The 21234-nt window shown below is 34.9% G+C and overlaps 2 protein-coding genes across 2 annotated transcripts; both read left to right on the top strand.

Moving 5' to 3' along the window:
- The first annotated feature begins 113 nt into the window (after positions 1-113).
- LOC110791167 (ammonium transporter 1 member 2) lies at positions 114-1939 on the top strand. Its single transcript, XM_056843872.1, has one exon. It carries the CDS (start codon positions 196-198, stop codon positions 1675-1677), a length of 1482 nt encoding a protein of 493 aa, XP_056699850.1. The 5' UTR covers positions 114-195; the 3' UTR covers positions 1678-1939.
- Positions 1940-18266: 16327 nt separating this feature from the next.
- Positions 18267-20064, top strand: LOC110791171 (ammonium transporter 1 member 2). Its single transcript, XM_021995921.2, has one exon. It carries the CDS (start codon positions 18365-18367, stop codon positions 19868-19870), a length of 1506 nt encoding a protein of 501 aa, XP_021851613.1. The 5' UTR covers positions 18267-18364; the 3' UTR covers positions 19871-20064.
- Positions 20065-21234: the final 1170 nt, after the last annotated feature.

Raw genomic sequence — 21234 nt, 5'->3', positions numbered from 1 at the left:
CAGACTTCTTCCATCATAATACAAAAATTAAACACAATAAATTAAATAAAATGCAATAATGTTCACACGAAGTAGACTATGACCTTATTCCTCCAAATATAAATATCCACATAAAAGTCACAAGACATACATGACATGACATATCCTTCTACTTCGTAACAAAAATCCCTTCATTTCTCCATCTTCCCTCCAACCATGTCTTGCAACGCCACCGAGCTCCTCCCCCTCCTCGGCGGCTCGGCCAACGCAACGGCCGCGGCCGCCTACTTATGTGACCGTTTCACATCGGTCACATACGCGGTGGACACCACGTACCTCCTTTTCTCAACCTACTTAGTCTTTGCCATGCAACTTGGGTTCGCTATGTTATGTGCCGGGTCAGTCCGGGCCAAGAGTACTATGAACATCATGCTTATCAATGTTCTTGATGCTGCTGCTGGGTCTCTTTCTTACTACCTCTTTGGGTTTGCCTTTGCCTATGGAGCCCCCTCTAACCCATTCATTGGACGTAGGTTCTTCGCCCTTAACGACGTGCCCGAGCCCGGGTTCGACTATAGTTTCTTTTTGTACCAATGGGCCTTCGCAATCGCGGCCGCTGGGATTACTAGTGGCTCAATAGCCGAGCGTACAAAGTTCGTTGCTTATCTTATATACTCCTCGTTTTTGACCGGGTTCGTGTACCCGGTTGTGTCCCATTGGTTTTGGTCCGCGGAAGGGTGGGGTAGCCCGTTTAATACGGGTAACTTATTGTTCGGGTCGGGAGCCATTGACTTTGCTGGGTCCGGTGTGGTTCACATGGTTGGCGGGATAGCGGGCTTGTGGGGGGCTTTAATCGAGGGCCCGAGGATCGGCCGGTTTGATCGTTCGGGCCGACCCGTGGTCTTAAGAGGGCATAGTGGTACATTGGTGGTGCTTGGAACTTTCTTGCTTTGGTTTGGTTGGTATGGGTTTAACGCCGGGTCCTTTTTGACTATTCTTAAGCCCTATGGGGCTCCTGGAGGATTTTATGGTCAATGGAGTGCTGTTGGAAGGACAGCTGTCACCACTACATTGGCTGGATCAACAGCAGCGTTGACTACCTTGTTTGGTAAGAGGTTGTTAGTGGGTCATTGGAATGTAATTGATGTGTGCAATGGGCTTTTGGGCGGGTTTGCGGCTATTACTTCCGGGTGTTCAGTTGTTGAACCATGGGCTGCCATTATATGTGGGTTTGTGGCTGCTTGGGTCTTGATCGGGTTCAACAAATTGGCCGAGTTACTCAAGTATGATGACCCACTCGAGGCGGCCCAATTGCACGGCGGGTGTGGCGCTTGGGGTTTAATCTTTACCGGCCTATTCGCGTCAAAGCAATTCGTTGAAGAAGTATATGGTTCCGATCCCGTAAGACCCTTTGGGCTATTCATGGGCGGCGGGGGGAGGCTATTAGCCGCTCAAGTAATCCAAATCCTCGTCATAGCCGGGTGGGTCAGTGTCTTAATGGGTCCACTTTTTTACACACTTAAAAAACTTGGACTCTTAAGAATCTCCAGCCAAGATGAGATGGCGGGTATGGATCTAACCAAACACGGTGGATTCGCCTACATGTACAATGACGAAGATGACTTTTCACAAAGACCCACCATTCCGATGACCAGAGTGGAGCCCACTGGCACAAACCCCGATGGTACACGTGTGTGATCAAATGATGCAAAGACGAGTAATTATGCAATTAAGTTGAAATATGAGTAGCTAGGTTGGACAATTTGGTGTTGTTCGTGTTTTGCTAAATTCTTGCTTCAATTCTTGTATATTCTTACACTTGTAATTTGTTTTAGCCAAAAATATATTGATTTTCTTGTGTGGATAAAAAAAAAAGCGTTTTCGATCTCTAGCCAAAATGTGTACTACTATTAGTTAAAATATGATTATACAAAGTATCATTTTTTAAAGGTGACTACTATACACTCGGAAACCTACATACTTCTTGGTTGGTACACTTAAAAAACTCGTTTGGAGCTCCGATTTACTCATTACGGTTAAATACATACCTATCTTTTGTTTGTGAGCGATGATGAAAGTTTGAAACGTTTTTTCCAAATCAAAGAAATGCTTGACTTTTATGTTTTATTCCATAGCTTCCTAAGTTCCCAACTAAAAAAATGTCAAATTATAAAGACCAAAGCAATAAACACACCTATTATATGTGTTTACAAAGAAATATTGCATCAAGGGAGGAAAAATAAATATCTACGGATGTAAAAGCAGTCTACCAAACCATTTTCAGTCAATGACAGATCCATGAATAAATATACATCGTATATAATAGTGTCTTAAAAATGTTTTTGTCTTTTTCCAGTGGGTGCAAATAGCCAAAACTATACTTATGAAATCAACAGTTGTTCTGATTCTATAGATAATTCTAACAAAATCCTATATTCAAGTGGAGTCAATTGATCCCACGTCTTAAACGCTAGCTCCGCCCTTGTCTCCAGCTTTAACATCAACCTGGATTATGAGTTTCTCCCCATATATAATCGTAATAGAGCTGATCAACATGGGCCCGGCCCGGAGATTACTAGGTTTGGGCAGATTATCGGCCCGGCCCGACCCGGACTTTTTTTTATATATAAAAAGGGCTTTGGGCAACGTAAAACAACAATTTTAGTTGTAAATTTGGCCCGGCCCGAAAAGCCCGCTATTTTTGGCCCGAAATAACGGATTTTGGGCACAAAAAATCGGCCGGCAATTTGGCCCGGCCCGACATAATGAGCATATTTTTATGCTCTCGGCCCGGCCAGAACCCAACCCGATCAGCCTTTGGATCAGGTCTAAATCGTAATTGACATCCTAATCGTCAATCAACAGAGATGTACTTCAGAGAATCCGAACTCCCCTTTCATAGTTTGTGAGCAACTCCGGAAAATTCGGACTCCTCCTTTATAATTTATTTTATACAATGCTCACTTAATTCCAATTAAACAACTCATCAACGTATGTTACGTGTCCCGTCCGTCAATTCTTAATCTCGTCGTGCTGGACAAGCTCTTATGACTTTAATCCGTTACACACTTTACTATACAAAGATCTTTGGTAATCACCATCGATCCCTTTAATCCTGTTTGATGTATACATCCTTGTACACCTTTGACTTAGCCTCTCGAACCACTTATTTCTCCTTATACCTTAGCGTCATATTTCGTAACAATTTCATCATCTCTACGATTTCCATAACCAAGTGGCATTCTATCTTTCCTTTGTGAAGTACGAAGTATCTCTCGTCATCTATACGATTTGCTACTCGACAATTATAGTTTTAATAATTTAAAATTATAACCTGATACTTTAGGCATGTTCTTCTCAATTTTATTTGGCTAAATTGAACTGAACGAAACTGATCTGAACTAAACTAAACTAAACTAAAATGAATTGAAAAAAAAGACTGAACTGTATTGAACTTATAGGAAATACATAATTTATATTATTATTTAATCTATTTTCCATAACTGATTTCTGTTATTAGTTGGTTAGGGTCTTTGTATATATTCCCTAGTCTACTTGCTTCTCAAGTAATGAATTCTGTTTTCATTCATTTACCACATTCTGAATATAATTCTCTTCTTCTCTCTCTGATATTCTGCTCAAATTCTCTGATATTCTGCTCGAACTCTTCATGGTATCAGAGCAATAATCTCTGATAAAGAGATTGAGGTTTCTCAATTTGAGATTTACTCTTCGATCTTCTCAGAATTAATAGTGTTTGATCACTGAAGTTCTTGCTGGAATTTTTTTTTGCTGCGAAATTTCTTGCGATTGATTGCGAAATTTCTTGCACAAAACTGAAGAAATTGATTCTTACTAAAACTATCTTCGGCAATGGCGATTGGAAACACTGAAAGTGAAGGTTCTCAATCAAATTCTGAAGGTAACAACAATAATTTTGATCCTTATTTCATAGCAAACTCAGACAATCCTACTTCCAGTTTAGTTGCTGTTCCTTTTAATGGTGCGAATTTTGTTCGATGGAGTAGGAATGTTAAAAGAGCTCTAATAGCTAAGAATAAGGAAGGTTTCATTAATGGTGAATTGCTTAAACCTACTGTTAATCATAAGGATTACTTGAAGTGGAAACGAGCTGATTTTATGGTAGTAAGCTGGATTTTAAGCTCTATGAATCATGATTTAGCTGATGATTTTGGCTATATTGATAATGCTGCTGAACTATGGCTTGAATTGGCTGAAAGATTTGGACAGTCTAATGGTCCATTGATTTATCAATTGAAGAAGGAAATAGAGAATTTGACTCAAGAAAATATGACTATAGTGTCATATTACAGTAAACTGAAGAAGTTATGGGATGAGATGCAGACTCTAAGAGCCTTTCCTACTTGTACTTGTGGTGTTATGTTGACATGTAGTTGTCAATTTTTAAAGAAAGTGGTTGAGTTTGAAGAAGAGGACAAAATGATGAAGTTCTTGCTTGGTTTGAATGGAGGTTTTGACAGTACCATCACTAATGTGTTAGCTATGGATCCTATGCCTAATTTGAATAGAGTGTTTTCAATCACTCAGCAGATTGAAAAACAGAAGGAAGTGAGTAATGCTGTTGTTGAGCATAACATTCTAAATAGCAGTGCCATGGCTGCACAATTTTACAAAGGCAATCAGGTCCAGAAGAATGATGGAAATCATGGAAAGAAAGATTGGAAAGAGCTCAAGAAAGAGAAGTTGAATAGGTTTTGTACTCATTGCAAAGGGAAAGGTCATACTGCAGAACAATGTTTCAAGATAATTGGTTATCCTGATTGGTACAATTCTATCAAGGCTTCTAAAGGAAGTAACTCAAGCAACACTAGATTTGCTGCCAATGTAAATTCTGCAACTGATGCTGGTGATGATCCTCTTGATAATACAGCTGCAGACAATGGTTTGGTTAACAGTACAATGCTTAATGCAATTTGTCAAGAAGTCATGAAGGTGATGAAAGGACAACAATCTCAGAATACAAATACTTCTGCAGCAAGTTGTTCTTATGCTAACTATGCAGGTACTATTTCTCATTCTTTTAACTGCACTACAACTGAATTAAGTCATGATCATTTATGGATTGTTGATTCTGGTGCTTGTGATCATATGACTTTTGATGAAAATATATTGACCAACATAAGAGTTCTTATTCAGCCTATCAAAGTTGGTTTGCCTGATGGAACTCAGATGACAGTTGAGAAAATTGGGGATACTGTCCTCAGTGATGATTTGGTCTTACATAATGTGCTACTAGTGAAAGGTTTTAGGCATAATTTGTTGTCTGTTGGGAGATTGATTGAACATACTGGAATCCTAGTAACATTTACCAAAACTGGATACATTTTCCAGGACCCCTCTAATTCCAAGAAACTTGGTGCTGGAAAAAGGACAAATGGACTCTACTATTTTGTCACAACTCCAGTTGATATCTGTCAAGGTAATAGTTCTCAGTTACCTAGCTGCAATACAGTTGATAGTATGGTTGATGTACATATGATGAGATTGCCAAATAAAACTTCCACTAGTATTTCTAAGACTAAGGATGATGCTAGAAATACTCTGGATTTGTTACATGCTAGATTGGGTCACCCTTCTTTGTCAAAAATGAAATTTGTGAATGCTGAATGTTGCAAAGGAATCACTGAATACAACTGTGATATCTGTTATAGTGCCAAACAACATAAATTTCCTTTTTCTATGAGTCACAGTAGAGCTGCTGCATGTTTTGATCTGATTCACATTGATCTTTGGGGTTCATACAAAGTCAAAAATTTAGATGGAGCTTCTTATTTCTTAACTATAGTTGATGATCATAGCAGAATAACTTGGACTTATCTGATTCATAACAAGTTGCAAGTTCAGAAAATCATCTCTGAATTCCTCTCTATGGTTCAGACTCAGTTTAATCAACTAGTGAAGAAAATTAGAACTGATAATGGCACTGAAATAATCAAAGAATCCTGTAGAAACATGTTTGCCAGCAAGGGCATTTTACATGAAAGAAGTGTGCCTTATGTTCCTCAACAGAATGGTAGAGTTGAGAGGAAACATAGAAGCTTGCTGGAAATTGCTAGAGCCCTAAGATTTCATGCAGGTCTCCCTAAGAAATTCTGGGGAGAGTGTGTTCTCACTGCTACTCATTTGATCAACAAAATCCCTTCCAAAGTCTTAAATGGGAAAACTCCTTTTGAGATCATGTTTAATACTCCTCCTGTTTATGAAAATCTCAGAGTTTTTGGCTCTCTGTGTTTTGTTCACAATTCTCACATTCAGAGAGACAAATTTGACTCAAGAACTAAAAGGTGTTTGTTCATTGGGTATCCTGCTGGATGTAAAGCTTTTAAATTATATGATCTTGACACACACAAAGTGTTTGTTTCAAGGGATGTAATATTCTTTGAGACTGTTTTTCCTTACAAACTAGCATCTGTATCTGATATTCCAATGATTACTTCTCCTCCTATGATTGATCTAAGCACTAATTCTTGTCAAACACCAATCTTAAACACTTCTTCTTCCACTGTATCCACTCCTACTCTAAATTCTTCACCCCATATTTCCCTAACTTCACCAAATGACATTGATCATATTTCTCCTCCTACTTCTCCTACTCCTTACATACAGACCACTTCTCCTAATTCTTCACAATCTATGCCTACTTCTATTACTTCTGACTCCTCTACTCATTCTCCCCTTCCTCTTGTTCCTAATCTGAGTGCCATTCCTGTTCAAAGGAAATCTACAAGACCTATCAAACCTCCTGTTGTCTTAAAAAAATTTGTTGGAAGCTATGTTCCACACAGAGATGAACCAGAACCACAGACTAGTGATTCTCTTTCCTTTTCTGTTGATTCTTCTATTCCTACAGAAACAAATAATTTTGATGATGATAGTTGGTTATTAAATCTAGCTTTGGACAGTTATGATATTTGGGATTCTCTTGCCTTTTCTGTAAGTCTTTCTTCCAATGATCCCAAAACCTATCATCAAGCTAAAGATGATACCAATTGGATACAAGCCATGGAGAAAGAAATCATTGCTCTTGAGAGCAATGATACTTGGGATTTAACCTTGTTACCCAAGGACAAAAAGGCAATAGGCTCTAAATGGGTGTACAGAACAAAACTGAATCCAGATTACTCCATAGACAAGTACAAAGCCAGATTGGTAGCTATTGGTTATCAACAAATTGAGGGCAAGGATTTCACATAAACTTTCTCTCCTGTTGCTAAACTGGCTACAGTTCGAATTGTTATTGCCTTAGCAGCTGTTAAGGGTTGGAATTTGTGTCAATTGGATGTGAATAATGCTTTTTTGCATGGATTTCTGGATGAAGAGGTGTACATGAAACCACCTGCTGGTTACACCAAAGCAAAACCAGGTGAGGTTTGCAGACTTAAAAGATCTCTTTATGGCTTGAAACAAGCTTCCAGACAATGGAACAAGGAGCTTAGCAAGTTTCTGAAAGTGTTGAAATTTCAGCAATCAACACAGGATTACTCTCTATTCACAAGAAATCTAGATGGAGAGTTTTTGGTTCTCTTAGTCTATGTTGATGATATTTTGTTGACTGGAACATCATTAACTCAAATGCAAGAAGTCAAGACAGCTTTGGATAAGGCATTCACAATCAAAGATCTAGGTCAGTTGGCCTATTTCTTGGGGATTGAAATTCACAGAACTGACAAAGGTATTTTTCTTTCTCAAAGAAAATATATCACTGATATACTTGCTGATGCTGGTATGCTTGATTGTGAATCTGCTCCTGCTCCTTTGTCCTGTGGTTTGAAATTATCCACTGAAGCTGGTGATCTACTGGAAGAACCAGATGTTTACAGAAGGCTTGTTGGAAGATTGTTGTACTTGGGCATCACAAGACCAGACTTGTCTTACTGTGTTCAACATCTAAGTCAGTTTGTACACTCTCCAAGAATACCTCACTTGCGTGCTGCTCTTCATGTTCTTAAATATCTCAAAGGAACTTTGGACAATGGCTTATGGTACTCTTCCAGTTCTGACTTGCAAATCTCAGCTTACAGTGATGCTGACTGGAGTTCTTGTCAATACAGCAGTAGATCACTTAGTGCCTATGCTGTTTTCCTTGGTTCTAATCTGATATCTTGGAAAACTAAAAAGCAAAGGAGTGTGAGCAAATCTTCTGCTGAAGCAGAATACAGAAGCATGTCTGCAACTGCTAGTGAACTTGTTTGGATACAAGGATTATTGGAAGATCTTCAAGTTCATATTCAGCTGCCTGTTACTCTTTACTGTGATAATACATCAACTGAACATCTTGCACATAATCCAGTTTATCATGACAAAACTAAACATCTCAAACGAGAAATGCATTACATCAGAGAACAGGTGGAAGCTGGCTTCATCAACACTTCTCATGTTCCTAGTTCTCAGCAATTAGCAGATTTGCTTACCAAACCTCTCCCTTCTTCTCAACACCATTCATTATCTGCCAAGCTTGGTCTCTTATCCAAGGTCCAGCTTGAGGGGGGAGTATAGGAAATACATAATTTATATTATTATTTAATCTATTTTCCATAACTGATTTCTGTTATTAGTTGGTTAGGGTCTTTGTATATATTCCCTAGTCTACTTGCTTCTCAAGTAATGAATTCTGTTTTCATTCATTTACCACATTCTGAATATAATTCTCTTCTTCTCTCTCTGATATTCTGCTCAAATTCTCTGATATTCTGCTCGAACTCTTCAGAACTGAACTGAAATGAGTAAAGCTGGATTAAACTAAACTAAACTAAAATTAAATCCAAAACAACAGGGTCTAATTTTACTTCAACACAAGACCCAGTTTGAATTTCAATGACAAAGAAATATCAAAGCTTTAACCCTTTGTAGTTAGGGTCGATGATTTGAAGTTGGGCTAAGAAATTTGGCCCAATTGAAAAACCCATGTTTTGAAAACATTTTGGTTTGTTTGGTGTTTTTGGATTCGAACAAATGGTCCCTACTTGTAGGGATTTGCGGTGGAATCCATTCAACCCGTCCTAATCTATTCTTACCTTCATGTTATCTTAAAATAATAAAATGGTTCTATCATACTCAGTATTTAACCAATCTACTTGTACTCTTGTCAAAAAAAAAAAACTAATCTACTTGTAAGGAGTACTTCCTGCCTAAAAGATTTTCCCCTTTTTTTTATGGATGTCATTTTAAAGTTTGTCTCATATAATTGTGACGTTTTCTACTTGTTTTCTCTCTATCTCTCCCCTTATGAGCCCTCTTCAGTCTCTACTACACCATGTGCACATTTCAACCAATTGTTAACAAAAGTGACAATTTTTTTTTGTGTGTTAGCACCCGGTTCACTCTTAGAGCTAATCCGGATTCGGGGCGAGTTCTGTGTAGATATATTCCAGTCCCCCTCCCAATTGTTGTTGCGGGGGATCGAAAACAGGTCCTCCCTACCAAGTTCAGCCCTAATCACCACTGAACCAAAAGACAATTGGTAAGTGACAAAATTTATTAGTTGCAAACATTTGTTGTTAATCAACCATCCGGCCATATATATACAATCGAACGTTATGACGTTTTTACATCTAACTAGTTAGTGCCCCGGGCGATGCCCTGGATAGTATAAAAATGGATCCATTAGATTATTATATAACTTTATCATATAAGGATTAGTAACTCGTAAAATTAATGACTAATTAGTGTGCAAGACTATTAAGAAATGATTTAGATCACTTACTAATTATATAATTTTGAACGTACAAAAAACAACAAAATGAGTTGTGGCATAGTGGTTAAATGTGTGATTAACAAATGAGAGGTCACAAGTTCGAAACCTATAACTAACATTTTTTCATGATCAAGAAATTTCTATGCGTTGCCATGTCAAATATGACGATATGTCACGTCATCGTTATATAGGAACGACATGTGGCGAGATGGCATTATTTGCCTTGGAGTTTTAATAATAGTATAGACTAGATTTAAAGCCCGTGCGATGCACGGGTTAAATATATTTATTTTTGTTTGTGAGATTTATTTTTTAACTTTACCTTGATGAATTCATATGAGAATCAATTACGTGTGTCTTTTTATCACAATACATAACTACTTAACATATGATTGATTTGATAACATTTGTAATTCTATTTTATTATTTTAAACGGGATAAATTATCTTTTTCTCTTATTATTATCTTTTATCGGGTCTTTTTTTTATTATTATTATTATACAAATAATTTTAATAATGCATATTGAATTGTTTGTTCATATATGTCTATTATATTTGAATATATTATTTTATTTTATGTAAATTTTGGTTTTATTGTTAACAATTATCCAATCGTATAGCTTAGTTACCTATTGCATGTGTGTTTATACACCCGTAATACGCTTAAGGAAATGCAAATCATCATTGTGATGCACTGATAATTTTTTTGGAATCTCTAAAATCATCATTGTGGTGATGCACTGATTTTTTTTTGGAATCTCTAAAATCACCGCAAATGACTTGCTCGGTGTTGTCATCCTTCTCATCAATCGAAAAATACGTTATCCTTCAATACCAACTTCCTATATACTCTTGATCGAATTACATGAGAAGTTAAGTTTATATATAACCAAAAAAAAAATTCCAGTGCATCAAAATGATGATTCCACTAATTGCAGGTGTTAAATAATCCAAAGTAAAAGAATGATTTTGACCACAAAAAAAAGACAATAATACATCGTGAAAATTTTGAGATCACACCTAAATAAATTAGGATAAAAAAGCAAATAGCACATGCATATATGATTGTAACCGGTAATTCAAAAAATTGTAATTCCAAAACAAAAACTCAATAAGTCGATATACAATTATATTTTAAGTGAATATCCAAACATACCAAATATTTACCAGATTATGTACAATTATCTCAATTTCACGCTCATCTTCTGTAGTTTTCTATGAAGTTCTCGCATAATCCTCGATCGTCCGAATCTAATCTAATATATATACTTTGTATTTTGTATGTGATACGGAGTGTACTGTATTGAACAACCTGGAACGAAAAGAAGAATATCAATCAACAAAAGTTTTGCCATATCATTGTACATATAATAAGCAAGCAAGTTACATAATGTGATGGTGGTTTTATGACGTGGTGTGGTTCCACAATTGAGATAATCACAGATCATCTTCTTTCCCAAGGCATGTTTGATTAATCTTTATTGGTTTAGATATATATAGATCATCAACAAAAAAATACCGTATATTGAAAGCTGATAATTATAGTTATCTTTTTTTAATTTGCAAATTTTTATATTTTGTTTATTTTTTAAATATTATCTTTTTACAAAATTTATCTTTTTGTTTGTTGGACTCAGATTTGTAAACGGATAATAAACTATTTCAAAAGTTATTTTTTCATTTTTATTTGTATCTAATATTTATTTTAAATTACACTTAATGACATGGCAATCCTATGTGGCACTCCAAAATCTCTCCAAAAAACTCCCCTTTATATATATATATATTAGATTGGCGAATTGCAGCTAATCACTCCCCCATCTATCTGACTATCTCACTGTCACTAAATCATTTTGAACTATTATTATATCACAAAAGATCGATCTTAATAATTTAATTTGTGAATAATTTAATTTGTCTTACAACTTGAAGCCGCATGGGTTGATGACGCGTAACGTAACGAATTGTGGTTTAAGAATAATTAATGAAGTTTATGTCAAAAAGTAATGATTAATGAAGTTTACATCCTTCTAATAAATAATTATTGATTAATTATTGGTAATAACAAAGACAGAATCTTTAGTTAGTAGACGCATGCATGTTATGTTGTTGATGATGAATGCATGAAGCCTAATCCCATATCAAATAATAATCTACAATCCAAGAGCCAAAACCCCCCATCAACTATTTCGACCTTTCAATTTACTAAGTATTTGATGTACTTTCTTTCTTTTTATTATTATTTTATAATAATTATGTGTGCGTTCTATCAAATGAATGTGGTCACGGAAAAAAGACATACACCTATTGTTGTAATTTGTTACTCAAAATTCGATACTATATGTGTACCAATCATCATATATTTTTCGCAATTCGAGGAAAATTTTTGGAAAGCGCTAGAAAAACTGGTACGCCCATATAACTTGGTCCGTCCTAGTAGAATGAAGCTTCATGCTCGGCACTCTTAGTCGTTATATTGTACACTTATCAAAACCACATATGCGTATCTTTTTCCTTATTTAGGTACTCTTGAATAAATTAAAACTAAGAAATTAATCAAATGAGGAAAATTCCCTTGGTGTAAGAAAATGTACAAAGTTTAAATATATTCTTTCACTTTCTCTAAGTGGAATTAAAAACAAATTTGAATTTAAAATTAGAAAAAGTGAAAGAAAGAATGCAACAAATCTTAATAGAAAAGGTTAAAGGGAGAAGGCAACAAAATTAGTCAAAATATTCATGTGGAAGTAGTACTAATTAACGAGGAATCTTGATAATCAAACGTAACGAATATTCATCAGATTCTAAAACCATTCTCCTTTTTAGCAAAGAGCAAATCAGAATGAGGGTGTGTTAAATTACAATAAATTGATTATCAAAATAAAATACAATAAATTAATCTAATTAAAGTGCTTTTTCTTTATCCCTAAAAAAAAAGTGCTTTTTCTTTAAGTTGCATTTTTTTGTTTAAAGTTGAAGGTGTACAAATTTGACTACTCCGTATATCAAATGGTAACATTATGTTTTGGTATTAAAAGGTAAGATTGATGACTTGATTAGACTATGTACATTTTTTTTTTTTTTTTTAAGATAAAAACAAAAGTTAGGGTAGTCTTCTCTTAAGGCTGTACCCTAACTTAGATTAGACTATGTACATGTACTTTTTATAGGTATTTTCAGCTAATTTTGTAAGTTAGGTTAATTGAAAGTGGGGCAGAATGAGGCAAAACGATAAGGGAATACTCACTTCTAAAGAACCTCTATTTAGTGATGTTTGAACTTTTTTTTTAATAAGGAAATAAAACTAGGGGGAATACCCAGCTCATCCTTTCGGATGATATACACTTTCGTATGAAATACAATGACCCCCAGCTTCGAGCTAAGGAAATGAAAGATTACACAGAAACTACACTCTTACCTCAAATTACACAACCCCAGTTCCAAGACAAATTGGTGAATAGACTATACAACAGTAAATGATTAGTCGAGCGATAAAAGATAACTCTACAACCTCACATAACAAACCCGAAGCCCCAAAACTCAATCATAACCTAAGACTAATAATTACAACAAAAACAAGAAGATCGGTCTTATGACCTTAAGCTAGGTTATGAAACCAAACCCTTATCATTATGACAACCCTTGCTCGGTATGTAACTCTTCGAATTACACTATGAGATATTTTTGTTGCATTAAGTTCTTGTACAAGACTATGTTTTTTTTATTGTACGGAGTACATAACATTAGATTGTAACTGTCTTTTTTCTTCTAAATCTGAATTATTTACGGATTTATTTTATCTCTGTAGATATCGTATGGCCGATTATTAATGATACTGCAACGTGCAACCTTTATCATCTCCCTCAATAATATTGTTCTTCCCTTTGAAAAAAATTAAAAATAATTATTATTAACCATTTTTCTTAATTGGATGTACAAATTTATCTGAACTTAATTTATTTTAACTCAAACGAGGGAAAATAAAGTCAATTAAATATGACCAGAATAATGACACATCTAAAACATTATATCCGACAAATGTAAATATTTAAATTCGTTCTCTTCTTTTTCTTTTCCACTACCACAAAACAACAAAAATAATCATACAAATTTACTTGTATAGAAAAACATAGAGAACAAAAGGAGGGTTGATAATCAAAGGCATTGATAATATATGCAAGAGAGGCTATCTTGGATGCCTTTAAATGTTTGAAGAATGTGCACCTATCAAACACACTTAAACATTTACTTTATCATCTTTGTTGTTACTTTTTTCTCTTATTTTATTAGGTCCATTAACTTTGTTTTATTATTTTCATATATTTAATTTGAAGCTGTAAAATTTGACTTAACCAAGGGTGGAACATAGGCGTTAGCGGGGAGTGCGTCGAGGCGGATATCGGGCATGCAACAACAAACACATATCAACTAAAAGACAAACAGCTAAAAGACAAAAAAGGAAGTACCATTCATGTAAAAAAAGTACCATTCTAATACCATTCTGTAAAAAAAAGTACCATTTGTGTTTAGAAAAGTACCATTTAATTTTTTTTTTTTGTCCTTTTTCCTATTTTGTCTTATGTTCTGATATGTATTTGGACACACATATCAGATATGTGTTTTTACTTCCTCCGTTAGCGGGAGCTTTGGCACCCATCAATTTTTCTTTTTCTTTTTTTCTTTTTTGTTTTGAAAACTAGTTAAAAATTATTGAATTAGATAAATCTTCTTACTTAACCAACTAACAACGCCCAAAATAAGATTTTTGGTTCAACACTAGAAAATTATGTATTAATATAGATGGATTTTGAGAAGAGTATCTCAAATTTGAGACGGAATACTAAAATTTTGTCTCAAAATAAAAATTGAGATGGAATAATTTATGGAGTTCAAAAACTTCCGTCTCAAAATTTTAATGAATTTGCTGATTTCCATAAGGACGCCTTATTTTCGTCTCAAATCCATCTCAAGGCCAGAAATAAATTTGAACTAATTAATTTAAAGACAAAATTAATCTTTATAAAGTGATTATTTTGTAATGCCTGAACTTACTCAAGTACTTACGTCATAAATAACTATATAGTTTAAAGGCAAAGATTATTGACTAAGTTGCAATGGACAAATCCAATAAGGAATTAATAAAATAATCACTAGTAGCTACTAAGATTCTGTTCATAATTTTCAAATTTTGTAAAAGATTCAGTGTATACAAATAGATTTTGTTTTATTTTTATAATATATTTCTATCCAGGTAACATGCTTCATGATTCTATGAAAGTTGGTTCATTACTTGGTCTATGTCTTGATTACAAAATAAGAGATTTTAATTACTTTATAAAGGTTATTTAGAATATACCATGTCATACCACTTGGTTCACTTACATCGGATTAGTTAATTAATTAACTACTCTTTGACGATACTTCAATTGGTCAGATTAGATGGTTGTTTTTCATATGTACGTCACTGTATATTTTGATTAATTTTGTTAAATTTTAAACGTGAAACACGTAAAATTGTTGATCAAGATTGTGTACATATTGATTAATTTCAAACATGACGGATGTTACATCTAAAGAAACGTTGTAAATTTAAGGGACCCGAATAATAAAGAAGTATATTGTGAGTATAAATTAGGTATGAATGTAATTATTAAAATTAATTATGCAAAAGTCAGACAAATAAGTGGTTTATAACTAGCTAGGAGTATGAGTTTCAACTCTTGAAAATTGCTGAATTTATTTTTAATTTTAATATCATTTTTAATTATTGATGTCGTTTCCTATCGATAAAAGTTGATAGGTTGTGTACAATAGGTCATATGCTTGATTCTCAACCTCCTCTCCATTTATAATTATCCTCGTGGCTCATTCGAAAAAAAAATTATGAGTAATTTGGTTTTTAAAATTTCATGCCCCATTAATTATTTTCAAATCGAAGCAATTAATGCATTATTGTACAATTAATTTGACTTTGACAATCATTACTTTTATCAAATAAAAACGAGAAAATGGTAAGCTCAACTCAGAGGTCTAATTAAGGTTGTCCTATAAAAGTGACATATATGTGAAAGACAGTTTTGTCCAATTTTTCAACATAAGAAAAATCAAATCATGAACCTAATTGAGAATATCAGTACACAACTAAAGGAATCTACCTCAATTATTGTGAATCAAAATTAAATTTCTGCGCAAAAATAAAAAGTCCGTGACTTAAATTTTATGCTTTTAGCCTTTTCTTTTTAACGTTTCATATACGAGTACCAAACGTACAAAGTATTTCATTAGTGACTTTTTAAAAGCGCATCTATTTTGATTATAGAGGAGAGGATTTCCCTCAGGCAAAGATGGGCGTGGTCAGGAAACTAAAAAATCTAAGGAATTTTTTTTTTGTGTGTGTTAGAATTCAATTTATCTTTAGGGTTAATTCGGATTTGAGGCGAGATATGGGTGGATAGATTCCAGTCCCATCTCAATTGTTGTTGTGGGGGATCGAACACGGGGTCCGTCTACCAAGTTCAACCACAATCATCACTGAACCAACATATAATAAATTGGTTTTAAAAAAAAAAAATCTAAGGAACATGAAGAGTACTTGGTTTGTGTACTTATGTGATATATTATGCATTTTTTGTGCACTTATATAAAATATGGAGTATCAATCAATGATGTCTTAAGTTAGTGGTTAAGAATAAAAGACGGTGTACGACGGGTCTCAAGTTTGTATTCCTCTCACTCATTTTGTAATTTGTACTTCATCCGATTTTTAATACTCGCAACGTTTGTGTATTTTACACTATTCACATATTCTATTTTGACTATTGTTTGTGATTTATACGTAAGATAAAACATAATCATGTAGTATCTTGTTAGATTCGTCTCAATTTGTAATTTTTTTTTTTTTGGCAAATAAAAGTTGTTATTACTTACCAAGAATAAAATACACCAAAACACCAAACACCCCTAGAGTTGCACCTAAACACTCAATTTGTATTTTCAACATATTAAATTTTCATTATTTTTGCTTAAAGAGAATTAAAGATATTAATGATCAAAGTTTTGCATAGACATGCGTGAAAGTTATCAATGTTGCAAGTATTAAAATCGGAGGAAGTATTACCCTCTTACAACGTGGGATAGCCGGTTTGGATTCAATGATATTGGATCCTACTACATGTACACCTAGTGTACAAGACATCTTGTACACCATGCTTTTCTATTGGTTGAAATGACATATTTATTGTCTTTCATTCTCATTTTTTAGTGGGTTTGATGATATGTCAACAAATTAATGATGGTGTACAAGAGAATCTTGTATAATAGATGTACATAAAGTCTTTTCCGACAGTAACACTGAGCCACTGATCATACAAATTTTATGATTCATTTTTGAAATCCGGAAAGTACTTAAATTGTTTTATACCGTCCTCATATGATTAATCATGTTTATTTCAGATTTAATAACCAATTTCACACAAAAGCCAAAAAGAGATTCTTAAAGTTAATTACTCTAATTAAAAGTTATAATCTCGAGAGATTTTTCAGTTTTTTTCTGCTTAATTAAGCATGACTCAAATCCTTGAAATACCTCCATGTGTACCCAAACCCAATCCATCCAAAGAAAAACTACAGCCTCAAAAAATAAAAAATACGTGCAAGTTGCTAAGAAGTTCATCCCATGATTTCCCATCATATATTCAATATTCATGATATATGTCCCTTAATTCGCACCGTTTTAACTTTTTGTCTATTCACATAATTTACCTTGATTCTATTTTATTTCTATTATATGAAAACAAATGTTCGTATATAATATATTATTGTTTTCATCTTAATATATATTTTCAAAATATTAATGCTTTGATAAGTTTTTATAATATGTAGTTAAAGATATTGGTGGTCAAAGTAGTGCATTGACAAGCGTGTTCAGTCAAAACAGTGCGAGTATTAAGGGACGGAGGAGTAACTAACCCATACAGTGGAGTCGGTTAGAAACTTACCTTTGTGATTTGAAGGTTGAGCCTTATCAGATGTGATATGTTTGAAAGTGACTCAAATGTTGATCTGCATAACTGAAATAGATAATTTAATATTAGGTGTTGGTTCAATATGATCCCTTATCTTGCCAGCTAAAAAGTATATATTGATGAATATATGTTTTTTTGATTTTAGCTAGTCGAGTCGAATTTCTTGTGGTCAACTAAATTTTCTGAGTTTAGTTGAAGTGTGTTTCTTAAATAACAACGCATGGTCTTTCTAGATCTTCCTTTAGTTTTGTTCGGATCTAGATCGGGTCGGGTTCGCATCGGGCCGATTCTTATATCGTCCGTGCAAGTTGCTATGAAAGCTCAATCGATCATTGATGATGATATATGCAAGAATAAAATGCAGCCAACTTTGAAAAAATTCCCCATTTAATTAATTATCTAACTTTACTAAAAACCAAAATTGGAAATCCAACAAAATAAAATTAAAGAAAAATAAATAGACAAAATAGAATTATTGACGTCTTTCTTAGATTCCAACTGTAGAATAATACACACTTGACTTCTTACAATGACGATTTCCTTTATATACACACCACACCTTAAGCTCCCCCCATTCACTGCCATACATTTCTCTTTCTCTCTCTAAAAACTACTCCGATCAACAATGTCGTGTAACGCGGCGGAGCTACTGCCACTCCTTGGCGGCACCGCCAATGCTAGCGCCGCCGCATCTTACTTATGTGACCGTTTCACCACGGTGACGTACGCCGTGGACAACACGTACTTGTTGTTCTCGGCTTATTTAGTGTTTGCCATGCAGCTCGGGTTCGCGATGTTATGTGCGGGCTCGGTCCGGGCCAAGAACACTATGAATATCATGCTTACGAACGTCCTTGACGCGGCTGCAGGCTCGCTTTCGTACTATCTCTTTGGGTTTGCTCTTGCTTTTGGGGCGCCCTCTAATGGTTTTGTAGGGCGTCATTTCTTTGGTCTTAGACACATCCCTGAGTCTTCGGACTCGGGGACGTTTGACTATAGTTTTTTCTTGTACCAATGGTCCTTTGCAATCGCGGCCGCTGGTATTACCAGCGGCTCGATTGCAGAGCGGACCCAGTTCGTGGCGTATCTTATTTACTCCACGTTTCTGACCGGGTTTGTTTACCCGATTGTTTCTCATTGGTTTTGGTCAGTAGACGGGTGGGCTAGCGCGACCAATGTTAATAATTTATTATTCGGGTCAGGAGTGATTGATTTTGCTGGGTCGGGTGTGGTCCACATGGTTGGTGGGGTAGCGGGTCTATGGGGGGCTTTTATCGAGGGCCCGAGAATAGGCCGGTTTGACCGATCGGGCCGGTCCGTTGTTCTAAGGGGTCATAGTGCTTCGTTGGTGGTACTAGGGACATTCTTGCTTTGGTTTGGTTGGTATGGTTTTAACCCAGGTTCGTTTTTGACAATTTTGAAGCCATATGGGTCCCCTGGAGGGTATTATGGTCAATGGAGTGGTGTAGGAAGGACAGCTGTCACTACAACATTGGCTGGATCAACTGCGGCGTTGACTACCTTATTTAGCAAGAGGTTGTTGGCGGGTCATTGGAATGTGATCGATGTATGCAATGGGCTTTTGGGTGGGTTTGCAGCTATAACTTCTGGATGTTCTGTTGTTGAGCCATGGGCTGCTATTGTTTGTGGGTTTGTAGCTGCTTGGGTCTTGATTGGGCTAAACAAGTTGGCTGAGAAGGTCAAGTATGATGACCCACTTGAGGCAGCCCAATTACACGCCGGATGTGGCGCGTGGGGTCTACTCTTTACCGGACTATTCGCAAGCAAGCGGTATATCGGGGAGATCTATGGGTTGGATCGGCCCTACGGACTATTCATGGGTGGAGGAGGAAGACTACTCGCGGCCCAAGTGATCCAAATCCTCGTTGTATTCGGGTGGGTCAGTGTCACAATGGCTCCTCTCTTCTTAATCTTAAAGAAACTTAAATTATTAAGGATCTCAAGTGAAGATGAAACTGCGGGTATGGATATGACCCGACATGGCGGGTTCGCCTACGCGTACCATGACGAAGATGATTTCTCGCAAAGACCCTCTATCATGATGAGAAGAGTGGAGCCTGCTAGTAACACACCTAGTCCTCATCCGTACAACGGTGGCACACATGTATGATTTTGTGCATAAATTCACAATTCATAATGTTGAATTGTTATTCAACTTTGCCAATTTTTTGCTTCCATGATCAATATGATTTCTAACAATAGTACTCTTATCAATCTTATGTGTAATGTGTACATTGACTTTAAAGTAAAAGACTATCTATTTTAAGGATTCTCTTATATAAATTCTAGATTGTTACCATTTAAGTTGTTAATCGTGCAGTCATTTATATGAACATCTCCTCAATGCCAAGTTTAATTAGAGAACAAACTTGAACAACTACTCATGTACTTAAGAACAAACTTGAAGAAGTTTAGAGGACCAAACTCGAACTGTCAACAAAATGTGATGACCCGGTTTAAATTCCAAATTAACATGGCTTTATGTAGAGATTAAACAATAAAAAATTGAATCAATTATGACTCATTCCAAAATATCCGGACAAAGAACGAAAAATGATGACATATCACTAGAACATGAATACGGAGTATATGATAAAACTTTGGCCACCCTTGATATCTCAACGACGCCTTTAGTTTGCAGTTTTGCACTGGTCTCTAACTCTCTATCCACTATAGAACTTTCTATTCTTTTCTCTTCTTTTTTTTAATAATACTTTCTATTCTATTATATTCAACTTATTTATAAACTTATGTTATCTAAACTTATTTGAAATTATCCAATGCTTATTATAGTCGAATTTAATTATTTTCAGTGTAGTAATTATTTTAGTTGAACTTAATTCCATTATATTGTAACATAACTTATTTTATGTTATATCGCAACTCTTTTTAACTGTTTTAAGTTTATCATAACTTCACGGAGTATAAACTTATAATTTATCTAACATAAATTCTCATGATGCAAGGTGTCATCTAATTCAATTTCATTAATACCAAAAAAATCTAATTCAATTTCATTATTTCCCTTGATTTACTGTTTCAATTAGTAGTATATCCCAAGACATTAAAATGCTAGAGTTTCAATAATGAGCTCAGCTAGCTAGGCATGGATTTTGTAGTTATTTCTAAGAGCTTCGCAACTCATTTTCAAATATGTAATAGTATATTATTGCATGTTGAACATTTAAAAATACATAAAAGATAGTGTTGGAATTTTTTTATTCCGTAACTTCAACCATACAATTTCACTGGAAGACAACCACCCAATCTATCTTAAGATGCCACTGTAAGAGACAAACACACCCATACTTGTGTTTCAAATTTGCAAAAATAAGCATTTATCATAATTAGATTTATCAAAATAAGCATTTATCATAATATAGTCTAATTTGGCTGATAAAATCATCAAGACGATCTTGATTCCTAAATAAAATGAGAAATCCGGTTCGATTCGCTTAGATGGGGAGGCGGTGT

Source organism: Spinacia oleracea, chromosome 4, assembly GCF_020520425.1.
Source record: "Spinacia oleracea cultivar Varoflay chromosome 4, BTI_SOV_V1, whole genome shotgun sequence".
NCBI classification, from domain to species: Eukaryota; Viridiplantae; Streptophyta; class Magnoliopsida; order Caryophyllales; family Amaranthaceae; genus Spinacia; species Spinacia oleracea.
This window is presented reverse-complemented; position numbering and strand designations above follow the sequence as displayed.